The sequence below is a fragment of the Coenobita brevimanus genome, chromosome 98 (genome assembly GCF_032717465.1).
Source record: "Coenobita brevimanus isolate Jiangsu-jjx chromosome 98, ASM3271746v2, whole genome shotgun sequence".
Lineage (NCBI taxonomy): Eukaryota > Metazoa > Arthropoda > Malacostraca > Decapoda > Coenobitidae > Coenobita > Coenobita brevimanus.
The window spans coordinates 34,491,311-34,512,661 of NC_137051.1; the positions used below are offsets into that span (position 1 = coordinate 34,491,311).

Sequence of the window (21,351 nt, forward strand, 5' to 3'; positions counted from 1 at the left end):
TGAATATCTGATCGACACAGCCTCTTCCCTTCCCAAAGCCTCCCTGTTCTTCTCCAACTAATTCCTCTGTTCTTTCCCTAACTCTGTCAATAAGTATCCTACCATACACTTTTCCAATTACACAAAGAAGACAAATGCCCCTATGATTACCACACATGTCTTTTTTCCCTCTCCCTTTGTCTATCTATCTATCTATAGCCCGACGCCCTAATCCCGCAAAGGGTGGCCACAGACAAAACGCCTCCAAGTCACTCTGTCACCCACCATTTGACTCCCCTCCCCCCAACTCACCCCCCCCTCCCTCATATACCTCTCAACTCCATCCCTCCACCTCATCCTCGGTCTACCCCTCCCTCTCCCTCCCTCCACCTCACCTACATACACCCTCTTAGTCAGTCTTTCATTCTCCATTCTCTCCACATGTCCAAACCACCTCAGTGTATTTCTCCTAATCTTTTCCCTTTGTACAAGGGAATAATTATACCTGACTTCCTATCCTCCAGGACTCTAACTGCCACCCAGGCCAATCTGCACATCTTCCACATCCATTCTACTACTATCTCTCCCCCATGAAAGAAAGAGGTAAATGATGATCTAGGAAGAAAAATGAATGCAAATTATTCTGAAAATAGGAAGTTATTCTGGAAAGAGGTGCAGAAATGTAGAAGTGACAGCAGAAAGAAATGTGAAAGTGTGAAGGATGTAAGTGGTAGATTATTAACCCATGGGGATGAAGTAAGGATCAGATGGAAAGAATATTTTGAAAGCCTGATGAATGGGAATAGAGAGAGCAAAGTGGCTGTAAACATGATTGGTTCTGGGGGTGTGCAGACAAGGAGTGCAGTGCCAGGAAACATGGCACGCGTACAGGTGAAGAGCGCTGTGAAGTGGCTGAAAAATGGAAAAGCAGCTGGGTCTAAGGTGTATGAAGAGATGATTAAGTGTAGTGGAGACAGCTGAATGAAGTGCTTGTTGGAGATATTTAAGAAGGCATTAAAAGTGAAACTGTGCCAGCAAAGTGGGAAAAGGCTATGATTGTACCCCTGTACAAAAATAAAGGTGAGCAAAGTGAGTGCAATAATTATCATGGCATAAGTTTACTGAGTGCTATAGGGAAGGTATATGGAAGAATTATTATAGAGAAAGTAAGAGAGACATCAGAAGTCCTAGTGAGTGATGAACATGGTGACATTAGGAGAGACATCAAATATCTGCATGAGACAGATAGTGGAGAAAGCTTGTGAGAAGGACTATAAGGAGTTAACAGCATCCATGGATCTAGAAAAAGCATACAACAAACTAGACAGAGATGGATTGTGGAAGGTTTTGTGCATGTATGGCATAGATGATAAACTGCTAGGTGCCATCAAGAGTTTTTATGATGGCAGTGAGACATGTGTATGGGTAAATGGGCATCTAAGTAAATGGTTCACAAACAATGTGGGCATGCAACAAGGCTGTGTGATGTCCCCATAATTGTTCAATATATACAGTATATGGATAGGGTGATAACAGAAGAAAAACCACAAGTAATGGAGAGAGGGAGGCCCAGGTAATGAATGGTGATGGATGGAACATTTCCTATCTGTTGTATGCTGATGATGCAGTACTGCTGTACTTGCAAAATGCCAGACAAGAACTTGGTAGACTAGTGCAGAGTGTTGCTGATGTCTGTGAGCATCTTGCCTTGAAAGCAAATGTAGACAAGAGTAAACTGATGGTAATCGAGAGAGAAAGTGACTCCCAGTGTGATGTTACAGTGAATGGAGAGAGACTGAAATTAGTGAGGGAGTTCAAATACCTGGATACAGTGACAGAAAAAGAGAGGAAAATGTGGAAAGCAGAATGGCACAAAGAAGGAAAGTAGCTGGTGCTATGAAAGCCTTGGTAAGAAACAAGGCTTGAGTGCTGCAGCTGCATGAGGCTTACATGAAAGAGTGTTAGTGCTAACTTTCATATATGGGTGTAAGACTACAGTGTGCCATGAAAATAATACGTCAGGAGTGACAGTAGTGAAGATGGGACTGCTGAGGAATGTACGTGGAGTGCAGACAGTGGATAGCATATGAAATAATGTGATTCATGAAAGATGTGGAGCAATGAAGTCTGTGGACACCAGAATTGAAGGGAGTGTACTGAGCTGGTATGGTCATGTGTAGAGAATGGATATCAATAGAGTGGTGAAAAAGATATATCTCAGCGAATCTGAAGGAGGGAGGAGATGAGGTAGACCAAGGAGAAGGTGGAGGGATATGGTGATTGAGTGCATGAGGAAGAGAGTTATGGATGTCAGTGAAGCGAAGGGATTGACAAAAGATCGAGCTGGGCAGATGAATGTTGTGAAAAGAAGCTCATGATCAGGGATTTAGCAACCGTTCTTAGCATGACAGCATTCGGATTGGCTTTATCAGATACTGTAAGTTTATGTGAAGCTACAGAATGTGGTGAATGTTTTTTGGTGTATCAGATAAAGCCAGGATTCCGGGGGCTTGAATGATGAGAGAATGGAAGCGTCGCCCATTGGGCAAACTTGGGCTGTATGGACGTTGCTACTCCTCACCCCGCTCTAGGGTGGGAATGGAGGTCCGGATGATGATGATGATGATGATGATGATAAATAGTGTAGGTATTAAATGATGCCACATTTTTTTCAGACCTGAAGATTAAGCCAGGCTTTGCTCTTTGGCTTAAGTCTCAGTGGCCTCATAGAAACATTCTGTTGTTTCCAATCAACTGACTGCTGTAAACACTCCAACCAGCTTCTACTACTGACATTTAATGTTCTTGCTAAAATGCATCCACAGTTACGTCTAGCACATGTGAATATCATCATCAATCATTACCTATCTATCTATCTATCTACTGCCAGATGCCTCAATCCCGTCAGGGTGGCCACAAACAAATCGCCTCCATGTCAACCTGTCCCCCGCCATTTCACTGCCCTGCTCCCAACTCACACCCAACTCTCTCAAATACCTCTCCACCCCATCCCTCCTTCTCATCCTCGACCTCCCCCTCCCTCTTCCCCCCTCCATTTCACTCACATACACTCTCTTCATCAGTCTTTCACCCTCCATCCTCTCCACATGGCCAAACCACCTCAGTGTATTCCTCCTAAAGCTTCCTATCACATCCACATCCACACCACAACGCTCCATTATATCCTCATTTGTCAGCCTGTCTCTCCATGTGACTCCACAGGCTCCTCTTGACTTGTGCCCTACCGACAACGTCCAAGCTTCACTTCCGTACGTTAGAGTTGGTATCATAATACTGTCATGTAGTAACTTTTTCACTTCCATGCTCACTTCCCTGTTTCTTATCACTGCTTTCAAGGAACCAGCAACCTTTCTTCCCTGCTGTACCCTTTCAAGCACTTCACCCTCTAAACCTCCATCCTTACTCATCACACTACCCAAGTACTTAAACGTACTCACATTTTCCATTTCCTCACCATCCAACCTCGCTGTACATTCACTGACTTCACCTCTCTCAAAGACCATCACTTTACTCTTCCCTACATTCACCTTTAGATTCCGTCACTTTACTCTTCCCTACATTCACATTTAGATTCCATTTCTTACACACTCTCCCAAATTCAACCACCAAGCCTTGCAGCTCCCCTTCGTCTTCACTCAACAACACAGTATCATCTGCAAACGACAGTACAGGGAGTTTCCAGACACTACCCTCTCTCACCAGGGCCACTCCAACATCCACTACCCTACCTTGTACCTCTTTTATTACCCCATCCATGTACAGATTGAACAACCATGGAGACCTGACACATCCCTGTTTCAACCCAACCTTCAAAGAGAAAAATTCACTCAGTTCACCATCCACAAGCACTGCAGCCTTAGCACCATCATACATACTCTTCACAGCATTCAACAACTTCCCATCTACTCCATATATTCTTAATACTTTCCACAATCCTTGTCTATCCACCCTGTCATATGCTTTCCCCAAATCCATGAAAGCCGCATACAACTTCTTTCCCTTCTCTAGAAACTTTTTCACTAAAGATCTAAGAATGAATATCTGATCTACACAACCTCTTCCCTTCCTAAAGCCCCCCTGTTCTTCTCCAACCAATTCCTCTGTTATTTCCCTAACTCTGTCAATAAGTATCCTACCATACACTTTTCCTATTATACTAAGAAGACAATTGCCCCTATGATTACCACACACTTCTTTTTCCCCTTTCCCTTTGTACAAGGGAATAATTATACCTGACTTCCAATCCTCCGGAACTCTACCTTCCTCCTACTGATTTCTTCCTGTTTTCTCACCTCCCTCCTTCTCCCAGCCATTCCCCAGCCACTTATACTCACATCACTTCCATCCTCTATGTTCAACAATTCCTTAAAGTGTTCTCTCCATCTGCTCACTTTTTCTCCCTTCTCCACTAGTAATCTACCATTTTTATCTTTAACTCCCCTTCTAACTTCACTTCCACCCTGTCTTCCTCTCTTCACCTCCTTCCAGAACATTTTCTTACAGTCCCTCCACTTTACACTCAAATTCCTTCCAAACTCCTCATCCACTCTCTTCTTACTCTCTCTTACTAAACTTTTTACCTCTCTCTTTCTTTCTACATATAACTCTCTCTTCCACCTCTCAACTTCTTCCACGCCCTATTTCTCATCCATTCATTATATGCTTTCTTCTTTCATGTCACAGCCTGTCTCACCTCTTCATTCCACCACGCTGTTCCTTGCACCCCCCTCCGTCTTCTCTTCATCCCACACACCACATCACATGCTGCACATATTTCTTCTGTGAATATCCTGCACACATCTTCCACGTTTCCCATCTGCTCCAATTCATATTTGGTCAATGGTTCCTCCACTTCTCTCTTATATTCTGCCTTTTTCTCATCGTCTTGTAACCTTTCCACTCTCCTTGCAAATACTCCTTCTTCCCGTCCTTCCCTTCTTCTATTACTCCATCTTATTTTTATCTTGATTCTGGCCACTACCAAGTAGTGGTCAGAAAGTCCATTCCCCCAACCTCTATAAGCTCTTGCATCCATTACACATCTTTGCATCCTTTCATCCAAACACACATTATTAATCATTGTCTTCCTTTCATTCAGTTCACCACCCACCCTTCTCATCACTCGCCATGTATACCTGTGGATCATTTTGTGCCTGAAGAGGGTATTGGCTATCACCAACCCCCTCCCAGCACAAATGTCCACTAACGCACTGCCATTCTCATCCATCTCAGCAGGCACACCCCACTCACCAACTATTCCATCCACCTTCACATTCCCAACTTTACCATCCATATCACTGATCAAAAACACTCTCTCATTCCTTCCAAACTTTTCCATGCATACTTCCACATTTATCCAGAATTCTTCTCTCACTCTGCTTGCATGATCTAGCATTGGCGCATAGACGCACACAATCGCCCACATTTGTATTCCAACTTTCAATCTTACCCGCACAATCTTTGACCCAACTGATCCATACTCTCTTAAGTTCTTCTTCCATCTTTTACTCACAACTATACACACTCCTTCTTTTGCCCTCTCATTCTCACCTACTCCTGCACATATACCCCATCCATACTCCCTTTCTCTCACACTCTCACCTCTCCATTTAGTTTCAGATACTCCACATACATCAACTTTCGCACCCTCAAGCACCTGAACAATCTCTCTCTCTCTTTCACCTCATCATTCACATCTCTTACATTCCATGTTCCGATTACCATGTCCTTTGTCAGGTCCTTGGTCGTTATCTTTTGGTCAGTCCTTGTCTGAGGCTTCTTGTTTATCTTTTTAGTTAGTTGTTTTCTGGGGAGGGGCACTAACCCTCTGCCAATAAAATGTGAAAGTTGTCATCAAACAATCATTACAAGTCACATATTAATGGTGTACTATAAAGGAAATGTGAAAACATTACTTATAACAATGAAAAGGTGTCATCCTAGTTTACATAATACATCATATCTTTGGCCTAAAGTTACCTCAAGCCTGCTCCAGGGGCGGATCAACTTGGCTTAAGCTTGGCTACAACACAGCTCAAGTCCACCTTCAGCCCATGCACCGCAAAAACGGAAATGGATGTTTGGTTTAACCCTTTAACCGCGGGTATTGTTTTGGTCTGACTGTCCTCTCCCGCGGGGGTTTCAGCCAAATGTAAACAAGCCTTTAAACCTTAATAACTCTGCACAGAATAAAGCTAGAGAAAAAAATAAGGTACCATTAAAAAGTACTAACCTTCAGCGCTTTCCATTAATGTAGGTTTCATGACTTTGTTGACTTTCACAGGATGGGGAGAGCCGTTAGAAGTGAGGGGTGTGAAATAACTATTTTATGCCCCACACACCATTACCAAATGCCAACCACTCTCTCATAATAGTTATATAAACATATATGAACACTGCACATACGATAAACACCCACTCTGTGCTCACTGAAGTAGGTAAAAGGCACTTCCCTGCGGCTGCGCCCGCTCTTCGCTGCGGCTGCGCCTCACTTCACTGCGGCGGCACCCCCTCACTGACGTTTCATGCAATCTTTTCATTCTTTCTAACTTCTAATATTATTTTACATATAATCTGGGCAATATACATTATATTTACACTGCACTTATTACTATATTGCGTCACTGGCGCATCACAGAATTACACAAGTGCCGCAGAATTACACAAGTGCCGCAGATTCTCTTATTACAATATCACTTACAGTATTATACTGGCCAATATTTACATTTTTTTCTAGGCAAAATATCCCTTATTACTACATTATCCATTATACAATTATTGGCAAAACACGTCACTGTCGCATCACTATATATCACTGTCACTTTCAGTATTTACTCAGAGAGTGGCACTCGGCAAAGCACGGAGTTACACATAGAGCGACTTGGCATTCCAGGCACTGGTGTGTGCTCATTTTTCTCGTCCTAGGCCTCCATGTGGTGTTAGAACATACTCTGCAGCGGCCCTGTGACAACCTGCCGCCTGCTGTAAGAGGCAATTTCACAAGCTGGTGCCGGCTCATGTAATTGCGGCACTCAAGACGGTCAGGTTGTGTCAGAGTGTCGCCTCGGGATCAATGCCGTCACCTGACCAAATCGTGCAAGTAGCTGCTGCACGACAGTCTTGGAAAACTGTCTCAGTGATGGTTGCCTTATGCCCCCGACTTGTGTCTTGTAGAGAATGAAGGCGTTGACCATGCACATATCGAGCATGTGCAGGCAAGCCTTCCTGTACCATCGGGTGTTTCTCCTGAGACAGTCGATTTCGCCAATCATCATATCAGACTTATCAACAAGTCTCATATTGACATTGTAATCAATGACGGCATCAGGCTTCATGATTGGCTCTCCCGTCCTGTAGCTGACCTTCCCAGTTCTCTGCAATTCCCCCTTGTGGATGGTGCTGATCATATTCACGACCTTCTTGTCATGCCACCTGATCACAAGAAGCTTGTCTGACTTCTTCAGGTGAACATCTCCCTTGGATGATGATGATGCTTCGGGGAAACTTGGCCACTCTTTCCTATAGCTCCGTACAGTGCCAACAGTGCCAATGCCGTGTTCAGCAAGGTATTTGGAGAGTTTCGGTGCTGTGTAGTAATTGTCTGTGTACAGCACATGATTACCACCAAAATACCTCTCCATCAGCACTTTTACAACGGAGCCAGAGAAGCCAAGGGGGTCTTTCCTGTTCACATCCATTGTACTAGCCGAGTAGATGACAAAATCCAGGATATACCCCGTCTCACAGTCACACAGCACAAAGAACTTTATCCCAAAGCGGTGGCGTTTGCTGGGGATGTACTGCATGAATTTGAGACGTCCTCTGAACAATACCAGGGATTCGTCTATGACGACTTTCTGCATAGGCCAGAAAAATCGCATAAATCGATCCCTAATCCTGTTGAGAAAATCCCTCACTTTCCACAAAGGGTCAGTTTGGGACGGGTTTGCATTGTCAGCGAAGTGCAGGTATCCAAGCAGCTGTCGGAACCGATCCCGTGACATATACTTCCCGAATACTGGGATAGTAGTAACGTCATCCACGAGCCAGTACTCCTCCAACTCATGTCTCTTTATATGGGGCATCAGAAACATTAGGGCAAAAAAAACATACAGCTCTCTGATTCCGACAGGCAACCACGACACTTGCTTTGGTGAGCCAATAGGTCCCAGCCCTTCTGCTGCACACTAAGCTGCATACCTATTGGTCTCATCGCTGACATGCTGCACGACTTCATCATCCATGAAGGCCAGGAAGTAGTCAACAAAGTCATCTCCTGCGTTGCATGGGAAGGCAGGCTGTATTCCAGCATTTGTCATATCAAACGGCGGATTGTGTGGCTGAAAATCTGCACCGTCAGACCAAACAAATGCATCCACTTTCCCTGTGCGTGGTTCAGTGGCAGTGGCAGGTTGCATTGCACTCGTTTCCCCGTGAGAAGGAGCTGAGGTGGAGGCAATGGGTGAGGCAATGGGTGAGGCAATGGGTGAGGCAGGAGGTGAGGCAGGAGGCGAGCGGGAGGGGGGTGAGGCAGGAGGCAACGGGGAGGGGGGTGAGTGCGGGGGCGGTGAGTGGGGGGGTGGCGAGGGTGAGGGAGCTGAGCGGGGAGCAGGCGGGGGGGTTTCTGACCTGGTGCGTGGTGAAACTTGACCCTTTCTACCCCGCTTATCACCTCGCTTATCTCCTCGCTTATCGCCCAGCTTTGCCCTCCAACTGCCATGCATCCCCTTTGCTCTAGGCCTGCCTGCCCTGCCTGCACGGCCTGCCTTCCCTCGCTTTGCAGGCTCTGGGAATTCGTACTCCTCAGATGATGTAGACTGAGGAGAGGGCACGGCAGATGATGATGATGATGTGAGGGCAATAGGGCTGGGGGAACGGGAAATTGATGGGAAATGCTTACTAGGGCCTGGTGTGGGAGACGTGAGCCTGCACTTCACTCCCTTCCCACGTGCAATACCAGATTTGCCCATAGGAGCCTTCCCTTTCCCAGAGTAAGTTGGGGGTGGTGGGGGGGAAACAACACGATCACTTTCATCACTGTCACTATCAATGGAAAATGGTTCACCACCAATCACTGCCAAATCGTCACTGCTTGCTGTGAGTGTGTCACCTTCACTGCCACAATCAAGAGTAGTACTTACTGTTTTGTCCAGCTCAGTTCTAATTTCAGGAGTGCTCAACCCCTTCTGCCTCGCCGTCGGCAGTTCCTTTACTGGTGTAAAGGTAGAGGGAACACTAGCACTAATCACTTTAGAGGAGGAAGCGAGCGACGACGAGTCGGGACGGAGCGCCATTCTCACGCACAGAGCTGGACAGATACTGACTGATGCGGGTCAGGGCAGGGGTGGGGGGGGCCCCCTCGGGGTTGGAGGAGGGAGGTGTGGGATGGCTGGCATGAAAGAACTCGACAGCTACTCTTGCGTGAGACACTTTGTGCGCCGGGAAAACGCGCGGTGTTCAAAATATTCACGATCATTCCAGAATGACACCCGCGGTTTGGTCCAGTTTTGTCAATGTCATTCTGGAATGACACCCGCGGTTAAAGGGTTAAGGTAAGTTCAAGCCTGGGCCTCACTAAAATGTGGCAATGTAGCAGGGACAAAATTAACCCTCCTCAGGTAATGTGGGGTCTCTGGGACCCCACGCTATTTTTCTTAGTGGTTTCATATATTACTATAAGGTATTGGGATCTGGTTTTCCCTCTACCTTCCTGGCTAGTAGACTAGTTTAGGGAGGTGATGGGGTCAGTTCAGGATCTGGCTCTATTTTCGCGATAAAGGGCCTTGGGGTCCAGTAGACCCCACATTATCTAACCTGTGATTTTTTTTCCCATATATATCTTCCATACCATTTTTTTTCTTTTTTATGACATGTGCTTCTTACAGAAACATTGACCATTACTGTACAACATGAAATGATACAAAACTGGTGGAACATATCAGTTTTCATTTGGCAGCCACTAATTTCAGTTGGTATAAAATTTGTCGATGCTTTTCATTTTAGTCATACTATATTTCGTCACTTATATTTTCATACATTTTGCACTAAATTGAAGGAATAGGACTACAGAAACTGTGTACAAGTGACTGTTTCAATAAAGATGTTCTTGGTATTTTTGGTGATTTTTTAAAGATTTGGGTCTGACAGACCCCACATTACCTAAGTAAGGATAAAATTTTAGGTTTACCTGAGAAGGGTTAAAAAGGCATCACTAGACTGGAAAGATTAAGAACGAACTCTGGTAGTAAAGGGGTTAACATTTAGTTTGATGACAACTTTCACATTTAATTGTTGCAACCTCCACTTGGTTTCATTAACCCTTTAACCGCGGGCATGATTTGCTTTTTCTTGCGGCACCCGCGGGCATATTCTCGCTCCGACAGACTCTCTAAAAATATTTGCCAAAAATCAGTTATTAGTCCTAGAATATTAAATTCAGGTATGCTTATGGCACATACCTTCAGCTTTCTCCTGGGGTGTTTGTTGAGCCTTCGTCGAGTACCATAGGACTTGTGGAGACCTCTGAAGTTGGGTAACGAAGTCTCCACTTTACACTTCCCGACAACCCGTAATATGATTACCACAGCCTGATATTACTACTAGAAACACTATTCTATGATTCTCAAATAGTTTGAAATCCATATTCCAAAAAAAAAAAAAACCACTGTGAAAGCAATGAAAATTACGAGGGCGTATGACCTTCCCACTTGCGCTAGTTCGCTGCTGGTGTTGTCATTTATTATTCATAAAAACACTCACAGTTTATATTTCTATTACTATATAACACTTATATATATCTCCAGTTTTTATCCATAAGTTTCCTTCAGTAATAGTAGTTTATTGTCACTGTAGGCATTCAATTTCTTTCAGTAAAATACGTAGCATTCACTTTCTCGTCCTGTATACTAGCATTGAGAGTGAATGTCACTTTCATCTTCACTCTCATAACTCATAGTATTCATACATGCTAGAGTGAAACTTTCACTTTCATTACTCCTAGTATATATACTCGTATTCTTATAATACTACTCATTTACATTTCTATTTACGTTCTCTATTTTATTTACATTATTTACATTTCTATTTTATTTACACTGTGTTATGCACTGTCACTTGAAGTAACTTATAAAATTATTTTCCACTGTTCACTTATATTTACATTCATTGCTTTACTTGCTGTTTACATATTATTTACACATTATTTACAATTCCACTTGCACTGTTTTACTCAACAGAAAGATCATAGTCACTCTCTTTCAATTGTCAGCCCTTTACCTCTTTCCACACGAGGTTTAGTAGGGGGTAAAGGTCACAGGGCCCTTTGCATGGGGCTAAAAAGTGGCTGAAGTTAGCAGGAGCAAACAGACGTACCTTCACATGGGAAGATGACAGTGAACTGATAGGGGTGGGCCGGGGTGGCCTACCTAGGGAAATGCATTACTGCCAATGTCAGCCTCTTGACAGCTGCTAATATATAGCAGTGAAATGATTGGCAGGAAATCTAGACAATCCATTATAAATTAGGTAGTTCCAGGTGAATGTAAATATCACTTAGGCTTTTCCCTTCCCTCCTTATCTATATTTTTAGTACGAGAATAGATTATATGGCATATTTCAAGGGGAAATAAACAGCGAAAATTAGCGAACGAGTGCACGTGAGGTGTTGTCAGGTGATAATTAGCCAATTCCAGGTGTGTGGCACTCTCACTTATTTCTTTTTGGTATATATTATTTGGTATAAGAATAGGGCATAGAGCTTATTTCAATGGATGAAATCATTGGAAAATTCCAGGGAAGATTTACTTGGCGTAGCACGGCCGGGCAGGCGAGAGGAGAGGGTAATGGAGGGAAGGTAGGGAGGGGAGTCAAGAACGGGGAGAAATGGCTAAATTGTCAACAATGGATGGGAGTAAAGATGAGATTAGGAGTGCTGACTAGTGTTGGACATTAGCAGTACTGACAGATGATACAAGCTACCACTTGAAAGCCCGGGGGAATTCAAAATAACACAGAATCGCAAGAGTGATGCCCTGCGGTATGATCCCTTGCTCCCAAGCGTCACAAAAGTGACGCCCCGCGGTTAAGGGGTTAAACTCTGAAGGGACTTTTCAAACTGGAGGGGTTTGATACAGCCTTCAGTGACTCCTTCTGTACAAGAGATCCTATCTAAATTGAATAGAACAGTCTGGAGCCACAAAAAAAATGACGTAAAGATACTGCTGTACTGGAAGGGTTAACAGTGACTGCATCCAACCCCAATGGTTTGGAAAGTCCTTTCTGAATGAAACTTATTGGAAGACAGGATGAAAAACAGATTATCTTGGTACAATTGCTAAAACACTGTCTATAATGGCTGTAATATCAAAACTGACACTAAGAAACTGTGTAAAAGTCCCAACAATTCTACACTTTATGAAACAAGTGATAATGAAAGAATACTGAATGGCAGTTTCTGAAGTACTGTATGTGATAATGGCAAAACGTGCCTGACCTTTCAATAACAATGACTACACTTCATAATGTGGCATGCATTCTGAGCACATCCAACAGCTAAGTTTTGGATGTTCAATAAATGACTATCAAAAACTATGGGTTTGCTCATACCCCACCATGCTTTCAGTTGTAATGACAGGCCATACGACATTATAATGAGATAAATAATGACAACAAGCAGTGACTGCCAAATTTCACCTGTAATTAGTAATGGTGATGGTCTCTGTCTCAGTGTCAGAGACAGTGGTGGGTGTTGGGGTGCGAACCTGGCCAGAACTGGACACAAACACATCACTGTTGTCAATTTCATCTGTTGGGTACGAGTCAGACGACCCACTGGTGAAGGACAAGTGCCGTCGCGGGGTGACAGGACTGCTGACGTACAAACAGGTAAATTATATGTGTTCAATGTATCATCATCATAATAACTTCTTTTACCTCATTTTAAGGCAGGATGAAGCAGAGGCTAGAATGCAAGGAAAGAGACAACATGATAGAAAGAGAACTAATCAACAGCATGCTTTCGGTATAACATTCTGGAACATAATACGCTCTCTCAACAAGTACAGCACCCTGGTGTCCAGTACGGTGTTTTTGTCAGATAGTACTGCCGTACTGGACTAAATCCATACTGGACAAACAACAGACCTTATGGGAAAAATGAATAATGTCAGAAAAGCCTTGAAAAAGTCCTCCCAAAATTCAACTTAACTACATTTTGTTAAACTAAGATTTTGCCAACCTTTAAGGTGAGTGGTGATGGGCTTCAGGGGGAAGAGGGAGGGGGTTTCCGAGGCTGCAGGAGGTCCTACTGACCCCCTGGAGGAGGGCCTTCAGGATCCTGAGGAGGCCTCTGCCTCAACCTCCCTCGTAAATCCCTCATAGTCACACATTGACACATCATCGTTTTCGTCATTAAGGGGAAGTGCAATACTGCAATTTGACCGGCACACCTCACGAGTCATGAGGAAGGCGTATTGGACTGGTGCGGCGGTACTAGGTAAACATTCCTCGGTGCTGGCCATCTTCCCGTGCCCAGGAGGATAATAGTACTGGACACAAGACTAGAGTACTAGAGAAGAACTCCTTGGATTTGGCCCACTTTGCATGGCCCATCCGTATTAGCCCAACAAATCTGTACTTCAGTAATAAATCATTTGATTTTTTTGCCATCCGTACTGGACAAAAATAGTACTAGACAAATGCGTACTGGATGCGAGGGTACTGTACATTACATAGACTTTCAGTAACATCATCATTATTATCATCATCAACATCATCCTGACCTCTTTTCTCATTTATAGATAGGAAAAGGCAGGAACAAGAAAGTAGGGAAAGAGCAAAAATGTGATAGCAGAACTAATCAACAGCAGGCTTATTTTGTTACATGCTGAAATACAGTGCTACATATTTTCTCTCTCTCTCTCAGTACATTATTGCTTTCTGATTAACAGACTGAAATACAATCAATCCTCACTTAGAGCCATATTCTAATAATCTAGGTGTCCTAGATTTCATAACAGCTCCTCCTTAGCAATTTATTCTGCACATTACTGTACACCTCACCATCATCATGTTTCTTACTGATGCAGGCTACATTAATTATCAAAAAACATAAATTACACACAACACAATGACTAGGTCCTTTGAAGCCCCAAATGCAACTTACAGTAAGTCTAAAATTCATACAGGTAAAATACTGTTTTAAGTGAAATACCTTTATATGAGACAGGCTTTTGGTTCATAATTAATTGAAGGGTTACAATCACAAGAAATGCTGAAGTGATATAATGATGTTAATTCATCACCAACTTAATAAGGAAGTGCTTTTTGTGAAAAAATGTGTTAATTCATATGAAACTTAATAACTTAATGAGAAACAACACTTCATGAGGATTTATTGTACTCATCATCATCATCATCATCATCATCATCCGGACCTTCTTTCCCACCCCAGGGCAGGGTGAGGAGTAGCAATGTCGAGACTACATACACTTAAAAAATATATATAGCAACAGTATTAGCTTAATTATACTCCGTCCACTTCAACCTGGCCTAAAATTGCCATCTCTCCATCCTGAAAGCCTAGCAGTGACAGGTCACAGAGAATTACTCTTAAAGGCATGTAGAGCCATATTATTATTATACTCTGCCACTGAGCTACAGGAGTTAAGCTGCAAAAAGGCAGAAGGTCTCTATTAAGTTAAGCTTCATGAACTCACTCTAAATACAGAGGGAGTGTCCAATCAACAGCCCATAATTCCACAGCACAACACTCTTAAGGCACATATGATAAAAATGTATCTGGACATTTTCTGTCTTTACAATTTGAAACATTAGACCACATGTTTGAGAATAATCTCCAGCAAGTTTCATGACTGTGTATGTCTGCTGTTATCAGCACACCATGAAGAGAGAACTTTATATGATGCATCAAACACACTTTCCATTCACAACATTTTTCTGAGTGACTGAGTATGAAAATGATAGTGAAATGTTTGTGAAAAGTAGCATACCCATGAGTGCGGTCGGTGAACTTCACTTTGTTCGTTGTGGTGTCAGTAGCCGTGTGGCAAGGGGAGCTGTCCACACTGATCGAGTTCTGGTCAATGCTTCCACCACTGCCCAAGCTCCTAGTGACATGTGATAAGATAATCATTATCATCATCATCATCATCTCTGATGCTAAGCCCTAAACTGATCAAGTTCTGGTCAGACTCCCACCATTATCAAGTTCCTCGTGATAGGTGATACAATCATCATCATCATCATCATCATCATCATCATCATCTTCATCATCATCATCATCGTCACCTCTAATGCTCTGCTCTACATTGATCAAGTTCTGGTCAATGCTCCCCCCATTATCCAAGTTCCTGGTCTATCTATTCTATCTATTGCCAGACACCTCAATCCCGTTCGGGGTGGCCACAAACAAATCGCCTCCACGTCGCCCTGTCCCCCGCCATTTCACTGCCCTGCTCCCAACTCACACCCCCCTCTCTCATATACCTCTCCACCCCATCCCTCCATCTCATCCTCGGGCTCCCCCTCCCTCTTCCCCCCTCCACCTCACTCACATACACTCTCTGGTAATACCTAAAATAAACAAAGTATGATCTATTATGCCTAGGGATGTTTTTTCATTTTATAATCAGTCCTCATTATAAGTAAGAGATGAGTTTAAATATATTACAATATTTTTACATATAACTGCTACTGTTAACTGGCAAATAAATATCATAGGCAGCAATGGAACTTCTAGCAAAAAAATTTGCTTACTAACAAATCCAGACATCAAAAAAGGACTACTTTTGACAAAGACTGCTTGCTTTCCTGCCACCTCATGAAGATTTTGATTAGATAACGAAAAATTGTTTAAACTGGATGGGTTTGACACACAGAATAATCTTAAGAAACCTCTCCAATACGGGAGACCTTTCCTGACTGATATAAACTCATCTGGTGGCAGCCAGAAATAAATGAAAATGAATTCATTTGGATTCACAGAGGTACAAGTTACAGCCAGTTCTATATTACCTCTTCTGAGGTGTAAGGCCTAAGACTACAGTATGACAACATAGAATATCTAAGAGTAGTTGCTGTTATCTTACCTTTGCCCTGATGGTATTACATGAAGGAGGATGTGGGAGGTGGGAATCCAGCTACATCTTGGAGAACTAAACAAAGTGCATGACCACTCAAGAAACTCTAATGCCAGTTGACTAATCTATGTTGTGGGTGGCACTACATGATTTAAAAAAAAAAAAAAAAAAAAAAAAAAAAAAAAAAAAATCCAGCCACACCCTGGACAGCTGAAACAATGAGCAAAGCAAATAGCCTGCACCCTAACTAAAGCGTATTTGTTCTGACAAAGGCCTCTAATTCTCTTAGTTCAGTTGATGGCCAAGTATAGCTTAGTCAGACTGGAGTTTATTACAGTACATTACTAAGCATGGAGACTCATTTCTACCTCACTGACAAGCATGCAACCATAACTTAATATTCTTGTTGTGGAAGTGCCCCATTTCTGTTAAATGAAATGAAAGTGGCTAAAGATAGTCAGAGGCATTTGCAGTTAGAAGAACCCTATCAGTGACTGTCAAGTATGCATCATATCCTAAACAGACCTCATCAGAATCATGTCTCTCTTCTCTTGCTTAAGTTAGTTGGCGGTGTTGAAAATGGATACCTTCACATGGGGACACCAGAATATCTGAGCACACAAACATCCAACAACTCCCTCCCTGTCACCTGAAACAAAGACTGTGGACTGCAAGTGAGGAGTAACTTTAGCCCGCAGTTCACTAGGTTTAAATCCAATGAGCCTGGGGTAACAACAAAAACAGTTAGGCAGGAAAGTTACAAACCCTATTTCATAGTATCCAAACAATTCTCTTACCAACCACCGGCTACCACCAAGGGAAAATACTGGAGGGAAAAGATGCTGCTGGTGTTGTGGCCAAGGCCCATCTAAACATGAACCCTGTGGATTGCAGGCTAAATTTGCCCCTCTCCTGCAGTCCATCCTCCTCCTTTCAGGGAACAGGGAGGGAGATGAGAGATACTTGTTGAGCCAGACAGCAGAGCTGCCTGCTTATATCAGTGCCACCACAGGAAGGCATCCCTCTCCAGCACTATTAAAATACTTACTTGATATGCATAACTCAGGTCACCACTGTACACAACATACATAATGACACTACTGTTCACTGTAATACAATATCTTCATACACATGAATGCAGAAGTGAGCTAACTGTAGCTTCTCTTTTTGTTCGTGAACCTGACAGTGAGTCTAGGCAAAATCTTTACTCCTTTAACCTTTGCTAAGCTGTGGACCTTCATGTGAGGCACAATGAAGGTCTGCACATGCCACACCGTAAGCCTCATTCGAGGCAGCTACAATTTCCACGAGATATAAAACAAAGACTAAGGGGAAGCAAACTTCCTAAGCAAGAATCAGCATGGCAGCGGTTAAGTGCTCCAAGACTCTTCCGAATACTGTAGATTTGAATTTCCATATTTGGCTATGAGCTTTTCAATTCTTAACACAATACCATCCATCTATCCATCATCCAATCCTACACTGCCCAACGAGAAACGTAGGAGGCCAGGGCTAGGCAAGTTGGTAAGCAAATACATCTACATATGATGTTGCTGTTGCTGTGGCCCCAGGCCCATCTAAACATAAACCAAGCGGACAGCAGGATGAGGCTGTCCTTCAGCAGTCCACCATCCTCCTCTCAGGTGATAGCGAGTGAATTGAATGTTTGTATAGCTGGAAAGTAGAGCCAAAAGGTTTTCCTGGTGCCATCACATAAATGCATCCCTCTTCAGCAAACCAAATCTGATCTAATCTAATTTAGTACAGTACAACATATTCTGCACCCTGTACTGTACGCAATGCCATTAGATACTCACACTGGTGGTTCCTTCACCTCAATGGTTGGTGATGGGACTCTAAAACTCTTTGACCTGAGGTGTGACTTTGGTCCCAGTCCCAGCCGGTCCTTCATTGAGGTGGCCTTGACACTCTGCCGCCGTAATTTCTTTATGACATCACGCCGGAAGTCGTGGAACACCAGCGCCTCCAACTCCTGCAGCCGCCTTATTTCCTGCTCGATGGTGGATGCTGATGCTCCCAACATCTTCAGATCATTCACTGTCTTGGCCTGTTCATTCATCTCTATCTCCAGCATCTTGGCTCTTGAACGAGCATCTAAATTAGGGTCAAAGATGAAGGCTGGGAGGCTTTCGTTCACGGTCAGCTGGCGCCTCAATGCAGCTGATTCTTGCTGTGCAAGGAAAAGGTTGCAAATTATAAGAAAAAGATAGATAAAGTATTTTGAAGTAAATGAAGAGATAACACCAAGGCAATATGGTTTTAGAGAAGGAAGATCTTGGGTTACTAACCTATTAAGCTTCTACAGGAGGATATTGGATATCACACGAGAGAGAGAGACAGACAGACAGACAGACAGGGATGGACAGATTGTGTCTATCTTGATCTCAAGAAAGCATCTGACAAGGTGTCCTATAAGAGACTGCTGTGGAAGTTGAAGACCTTTGGAGGGGTGCGTGGGAAACTATTACAGTAGATGGGGGATTATCTGATGGGAAGACAGATGAGAACAATTATAAGTGATAAGGTTTCACAACTGAGAAATGTGACTAGTGGAGTACCCCAGGGCTCTGTCTTAGTCCCAATAATGTTTCTGACATACAGTAAAAGCTCGATTAACCGGCATCCGATGCATTGGCACATCCGTATAACCAGAACGCAAATTCGATCCGGCATAAGGTCAAAAATATTCCAGATGCCGGTCATCCCCCTATAATTCTTGATTAGTTCTGTACAGTACAGGAAAATGTAGTGTACACAGATAAGTTTTCAAAATTATTCTGGCCTGTAAAATATGCTAAATTCTTCTTTAAGTAATTTTTGGTAATGTTTGCTGGTTTGTGTTCAGTCCTGTACAATTTCTCTTGCTGTCTTTTTGTGTGTATTGTAGTGTACACTCAAGATCACTAATTTCTGTTCAGGGGTGCCCCCTTCATACCCCCATATACCAAGGGAAGACGGGAGGGGGGGACGAAACGAGCTCCACCCGCCTCTACCCTAGCTCCCAACCCTCCCCCATATCTCTACCCCTCCCAGCCCCCCACTCGTCATTCTTAGCTGGCAGTTACATGTCAAGCTAACCTCATACTTTACACTCATAGTCACATTACTAATACACAAATATAAAACACTAAGATATGTAAAAAGTATATGACTATGAACATGCTGCAGCAAGAAATTAATGCATTATAACATTGACAATAAAACACAAACGTTAAGAATGGCCATCCCAGGCCTTATGCCTTAGGTGTTTGCATGCATCCGTGTCTGTGCCTGCGTGTTTGGGTGTGTTTATGTCTGTGCTCTTCAGTGTGTGTGTGTGTGTGTGTGTGTGTGTGTGTGTGTGTGTGTGTGTGTGTGTGTGTGTGTGTGTGTGTGTGTGTGTATTTACCTATTTGTAGTATACAGGAATTGAGCAATGCTCGTGTTGTCCTGTCTCCATATCCACATTTATCAAGTCTACCTTTACACACATGAATGTTTTTCTCATGCACCACCTCTTTGTCTAAGTCATTCCAAATATTTAAGTATTTACCTAATATACCTAATTGTGATATACACGGAATGTACTATGCTCGTGGGTTTCCATCGCTGTTTCTCAGTAAGTAAAATTTAGCTTTAAACTCGTTTAAGTTTTTAGACTGGATGATCTCTTTGTCCAGGCTATTCCATAAGTCTATACTTCTGTAAGGAAAGCTATATTTCTTGATATCCTTCAAGCAGCTTGACTTTTTCAATTTCATTCCGTGTCCTCTTGTTGCTCTCTTATCCCATACAAACAGATCTTCTTTGTCAATTTTATCTACTCCCACCATGGTCCTGAACACTGCAATCATGTCTCCTCTCTTTCCCCTTTCCTCTAAGGAAGGAAAATCCAGTTTTTCCAGCCTCTCTCTGTATGACAGGTCTGTCAGACTGGGGACCATCTTGGTTGCTGTTCTTTGTATTCTCTCAATCTTGTTTATATCTTTCTTTTTGTGTGGGGACCACACTACCGCTGCATATTCTAACCTGGGGCGGATCATGGCCACTATCAATTTTTTCATCATCTCCTCATCCATATAATGAAATGCTACTCTTATGTTAGTCAAGAGTTTATAAGTCTCTCCAACTATCTTGTTAATGTGCTTTTCTGGTGACAAACTATCTTGGACCAGCACTCCCAAATCTTTCTCTTCTGTCCGTGTGTGTGTGTGTGTGTGTGTGTGTGTGTGTGTGTGTGTGTGTGTGTTTGCAAAGCAGTGCCCCCAACACTGAAGGCCTGAGGTGGCCGTTGTTAACGTTTTTGTTTTACTGTTGTCATAATGTTTTAACTTCTTGCTGCAACATGTTGATAGTTATATTCTTTTAACATATCCTAATGTTCTTTGTTTGTATTAGTAGTGGGACCAAGAATGTTAAGCATGAAATCAGCTTGAGATGTAACTGGTAGTTAAGAATGACAGGTGGGGTGGGGGGTTGGGTAGAGGTATGGGGGATGGTTGGGAGCTAGGGTAGTGGCGAGTGGAGCTCGTTTCGTCCCCCCCTCCCCTCTTCCCTGGGTATTCTGAAGTAGGAAGGGGGCACCCCTGGGCAGATATTAGTGAGCGTGAGTGTACCTGTACTGTATCTTACCTGTACTGTATCTAATACTGAATAATTTACATTATGAAATAAAGTCCCAAGTTTGGTACTACTTCATTTGTCTGATCTCCAAGAAAATTTCTAAGAGTAACATTTGATTATCCAGAAGATTCCATACCCAGAATGGAAGAATCCCCATGCATTCCAGTTAATTGAGCTTTTACTGTATATAAATGATTTCCCACAAGGTCTGAATAATTGCATAAGTATGTTTGCAGATGATGTTAAAATCATGAAACATATTAAATGTATTAACAGTTGTAAATAACTGCAAGAGGACTTGGACAAACTCCACAGCTGCAGCCAGACTTGGAAAATGAATTTCAATACCAAGAAGTGTCTTGTATTAGAAATGGGAATGAGTGGAAAAAGACCACACTGGACATATACAATGGGCAATAAGATCATTAGTAATGAAAGGATGAGCAGGACTTAGGAGTGATTATTCGGGATGACCTGTCACCAGGAAAGCATATAAACAGAATCACTGATGGCACTTATGGATTACTGACTAACATGAGAGTGGCTTTTAATAATATGGACAAGGAAATGCTCAGCAAGTCGACAGTGACCATGATAAGACCAAAACTAGAGTATGCGGCTGTGATATGGT

General features: G+C 43.0%; 1 protein-coding gene across 1 annotated transcript in view; it reads right to left on the reverse strand.

The window, feature by feature from the left end:
• tweek (transmembrane protein KIAA1109 homolog tweek) overlaps positions 1-21,351 on the reverse strand; it is an 839,779-nt gene that overhangs the window by 380,048 nt on the left and 438,380 nt on the right. Inside the window, 3 exon segments of the mRNA XM_080283669.1 lie at positions 12,691-12,864; positions 15,009-15,125; positions 17,915-18,288. Of these exon segments, the coding sequence (XP_080139795.1) occupies positions 12,691-12,864; positions 15,009-15,125; positions 17,915-18,288 (665 nt within the window).